Raw genomic sequence first — 4,404 nt, forward strand, 5'->3', positions numbered from 1 at the left:
GGGTGTGTGGGGAGAATGAGATACTTAACTTGGCTGTTCTTCATTTTCAGAATCTTTTTAAAGCCTCTGAGAATCTTGTTATGTCTGAATGCATTAGCAAAATCCCTATTAGAATCACTGAAGGCATGAATCGAGAGCTAATGGAAGACCTTTCTGATCAGGAAATCAAAGAAGCTACGTTCAGCCTTGGAAGTCTTAAGGCGCCTGGCCCAGATAGATTAAATGGCCTTTTTTTCCAAAAGCATTGGTCAATTATTGAGAAAGAGGTTTGTGCTGTTGTTAAGCATTTCTTTCAGGAAGGGGTCCTACCAAGTAGCATCGGTGACACTATTATTGTTTTGGTTCCTAAGGCTAACTACCCGGAAACGCTTAATCAGCTTCGACCGATTAGCTGTTGCAATTTTATATATAAGATCATTTCTAAGGTGTTGGTTATTAGGCTCAGAAGAATAATAGATAAGATTGTTTCACCTATCCAGAGTGCTTTTGTGGGGGGACGCCTCATCCAGGATAACATGATAATAGTGCAGGAAATGTTTCATGCTTTAAACAAAAAAGGGCAGCATGCTTCCAGGAACTTAGCTGTTAAAATTGATATGAACAAAGCCTATGACAGGGTTGAATGGCCTTTTTTAGAGGCTACTCTGAGAGCTTTTGGGCTTAATTTGCACTGAGTCAGGATGATTATGATGTGTGTCTCGCAGGTATCTTATAAAATCAAGATCAATGGTATTCTGTCAAGAAAGTTTGTGCCACAGAGAGGACTTAGGCAGGGAGGCCCCCTTTCGCCATACCTGTTTATCATAGCAGCTGAGGTTTTTACTGTCCTTATGGACAAGGCTAAAGAAGAGGGTAGAATCTCTGGTGTCAGAATTGCTCCTACTGCGCCTGCCATCTCTCATCTCCTTTTTGCGGATGACTGCATCATTTTCTCGAGGGATAGTGAGGAGGAAGTTTATCAGCTTATTACTGTTTTGAATATGTATACAGAGGCTTCCGGGCAGCGAATAAATGTTGACAAGTCTGGGATTACTTTCGGCTACCAGGTTCCGATTAGAAACAGAGTAGAAATAGAAGAGATTCTAGGATTTCCTGCTTGGGATCGACCAGGTAAGTATCTTGGTCTTCCGGCTCAGTGGGGCAGATCTAAGAATAAAGCTTTGAGATGGATTGAGGAGCGAGTGTCTGATAAGCTCTGCGGATGGAAAGAAAAACTTCTTACTCAGTCTGGAAGGGAGGTTCTCATCAAATCGGTTATCCAAGCGATGCCGGCCTATGCTATGAATGTTGTTCTCTTTCCTAAAGGTTTTTGTCGCCGTCTGTGTCAAAGAGTGGCTAAATTTTGGTGGGCTTCTTCTGGCAAGGATAGGGGTATTCATTGGAGGAGTTGGGATAAAATCTGCACGAGCAAGAGGGATGGAGGAATTGGTTTTAAAGATTTTTATAGTCAAAATTTGGCTTACTTGGCAAAGCAGGCTTGGCGGGTTTTTGAGTCCCCTAATGCGGTGTGGGTGCAGGTGCTTAAGGCTGTGTATTTTCCGAATGAGGAATTCAAAGTGTCTAAGGCTGGGAAGGGAGCATCTTGGATCTGGAAAAGTATTGTGCATGGTAAGGACTTCCTCTTGAGAAATGGTAGATGGTTGATTGGGAATGGAGATAAAGTGAGGATTTTGGAAGATAATTGGATATTGAATATGAATACGAGCCCTGTTATTAGGAGCAATGATGTCAAGTTTGTAAAGGAGTTAATTAGTGAAGGGCAGGGGTGGAATATAAGTGAGTTAAGGAAACATTTTGATGGGGATACCATAGGGAAGATCATTATGACCCCAGTGAGTGTTATTGGGAGAGAAGATAAGTTTAGTTGGCCTCTAAAAGCGGATGGGAAGTACACCATCAAAACAGGATACCATGTTGCCAGAAAAGAGCAGCATATCGACAATAGCAGTATTCCATCAACTAGTGATGATTTCAAGGACCTATGGAGGGACATTTGGAAACTGAAAGTGCCTCAAAAGATCAGAACCTTCCTATGGCGGGCCTCACATAACATTTTGCCGGTCTTTCAGAATCTTTATAATGAGAAAATTTCTAGCACTCCTACTTGTCCTATTTGTTTGCAGGAACCAGAGTCCACGGAGCATGCGCTGCTGCTCTGCCCTTGGACAAGGGCTGTGTGGTTTGGTGCCCAAATTCAGTGCTGTCCTACGGCCAATACAGTCACATCTTTTGGAAAATGGATAATGGATCTTTTTAAAAAAAATGAAGGTATGCACAGGTACTGATTATGAACTGAGTTGTAGCAGAGTAGGTTTTTTGGCATGGGAAGTGTGGAAAGCAAGAAATCTAGCAGTGCATCACAGATGCAAACCTAACCCTATCCTAGTAATTAACAAGGCCAAACAAATAGAAACAGAATTTGTAGATGCCGCAGTAGTACCGGCAATAACTTCTATGGATGCTAGGAGTACAGTTAAAAGGGTTACCTGGAGGCCGCCTCTGCCAGGATGGATCAAGTGCAATGTTGACGCAGCGTTTCTTGAAGTCTTCTCTGGAGGAGCAACAGCGGCAGTATTCAAAGACCATGATGGAAACCTTCTCACAACCTCAAACTCTAGAATTGCGGCTTTCTCGCCTTTAGCTGCGGAAGCGTTAGCGGTTAGGGAAGCATTAATATTAGCTCAGAACTTTCAACTAGAACGAGTTATTTTTGAATCCGACAGTTTAGTACTCATCCAAGCTCTTAAATCAAAGGCATCAATTGCAGAAATTCAAGTTATCTTGGATGACATTTTGGATTTAGTGCGAAGTGTCTCAAGTTTTGGGTTTACCTGGGTGCCTAGAGAAGGGAATGCTTTAGCCCATGAGGTAGCTAAGCTTACAGCTCATGGCTCTCTTGGACAGAATTGGCCTAGCTGCAAACCACAATCCATCATGAAGATTTTGAATGAAGAGCGCTGCTTGTCGCTGCATTGGGCGAGCAGATCATGAGCATGGCAGCTTATTTTGACCTAACTGAGTTTCAATTTAATTAGATAGTGACTTACTTTGATTGCAGGTTGAATCTGCTAGGGCTTGTTGAAGGCAGAGGTTGGCACCTTCCTTGTTGGGAGAGGATGGAATAGCAAGCATGCTGCTTCCTTTTTTGGCTGGATAGCAGAGTGGATTTCTTGCTTCGTTGAATGGCAGGAATCAAAGGGAAAAGGGAGGTCATCGTAGGACGAGTTGCTGACCGGTTGCCATGGCGGAAGAGAGATCATTGTTTTTGGGACTCGGAGTACGCAAGGACCCACTCTGATAGATGTTCCTCATGGCGGATCCACCACCAGGGGCTTCAACTTTTGAGGTCGGCGATGGGTAGCGGTAACGGACTTTCCAGGATGTTTCCAGGCAGATACAGCTCGAGTTCAATGATGACAAACGAACGCTGCAGCCTTTAGATCCATGCATCAAGATTTTCAATCTGTAAGGGAGCTTCCGGCGACATTGGCAGTCTTATCCGAGAGCTTTCAAACACGATGAGTGTTACTCCTCCAGTCCGGTCAAATGGTTTCCTTATTCTGCTTGTCTCGCCGGGTTCTTCAACGACTTGAGGCAACGGTGGTAATGAAACTTCGCGGAAGGAATGCTCTGCGGACTGTAGCATTGTGCGCTACCAGAGCATCTTCATAGAAGGAGATGACACTACGCTCCGTTGTATGGATCTTGAACCGGGTTGGGTCTTGGGGCAAAGGTGTCTTCTGTTTTTGTGCTGGGTCAGTTATCTGGCCCAACGTTTTGTCCAAAAAAAAAAAGTTAAGATGACAATATTACGTATAAAATTGGGTCTAATAGAACATAATAAAAATTATATTTGGACAAAGATAGTATTATCTGAATTTAAAATATTTATTTAAATATTTTAATCCGATAAGCATGCTTGAATTCTTTGTGCATTATTATAAGGCTACATCTCTGATAATTATATTTTATTTTAGGTGACTATAAATAGTTAAATTTTGACCTATGAATAGAGAGATGACACATGACATTACTTAAAGTTGTGATTGTGAATTGTAATGATTAAACACAAGATTTTATGTGTTAGTAGCAGGGCGGAGAAGAGTAATTTCACTTTGTTTTATTAGGGGTTGAAACGTAGTCGACTTTACATCATGAGAGTTATTGGAAAGACATTTAATTAAATTATCTAACGACTCTTAACTATTAATTTCAGATAAAGTTAAGGTAAAATTAACTGCATTTGAATTTCATTCACTGTCTTTTTATGTGTATAAAATATGAACCGATTAAAATAAAATCTCACTTTTTCTTTTCTAATATTATTATTTACTCGACCCAACTTAAAAAAAAAAGTTTTAATTTGTGAAACAATTTTTTTGGCAATATCATCATTCATCAAAA

General features: G+C 41.3%; 1 protein-coding gene across 1 annotated transcript; it reads left to right on the top strand.

The window, feature by feature from the left end:
- Nucleotides 1–2,454: 2,454 nt before the first annotated feature.
- Nucleotides 2,455–2,991, top strand: LOC140183480 (uncharacterized). Its single transcript, XM_072231924.1, has one exon. It carries the CDS (start codon nt 2,455–2,457, stop codon nt 2,989–2,991), a length of 537 nt encoding a protein of 178 aa, XP_072088025.1.
- The last annotated feature ends 1,413 nt before the right edge of the window (nt 2,992–4,404 follow it).

Source organism: Arachis hypogaea, chromosome 3 (assembly GCF_003086295.3).
Source record: "Arachis hypogaea cultivar Tifrunner chromosome 3, arahy.Tifrunner.gnm2.J5K5, whole genome shotgun sequence".
Classification (NCBI taxonomy): Eukaryota; Viridiplantae; Streptophyta; class Magnoliopsida; order Fabales; family Fabaceae; genus Arachis; species Arachis hypogaea.

Bases quoted from the DNA above. Each gene is read 5' to 3' on its own strand.
- LOC140183480 (XM_072231924.1), top strand. From the start codon at position 2,455: ATGGATGCTAGGAGTACAGTTAAAAGGGTTACCTGGAGGCCGCCTCTG.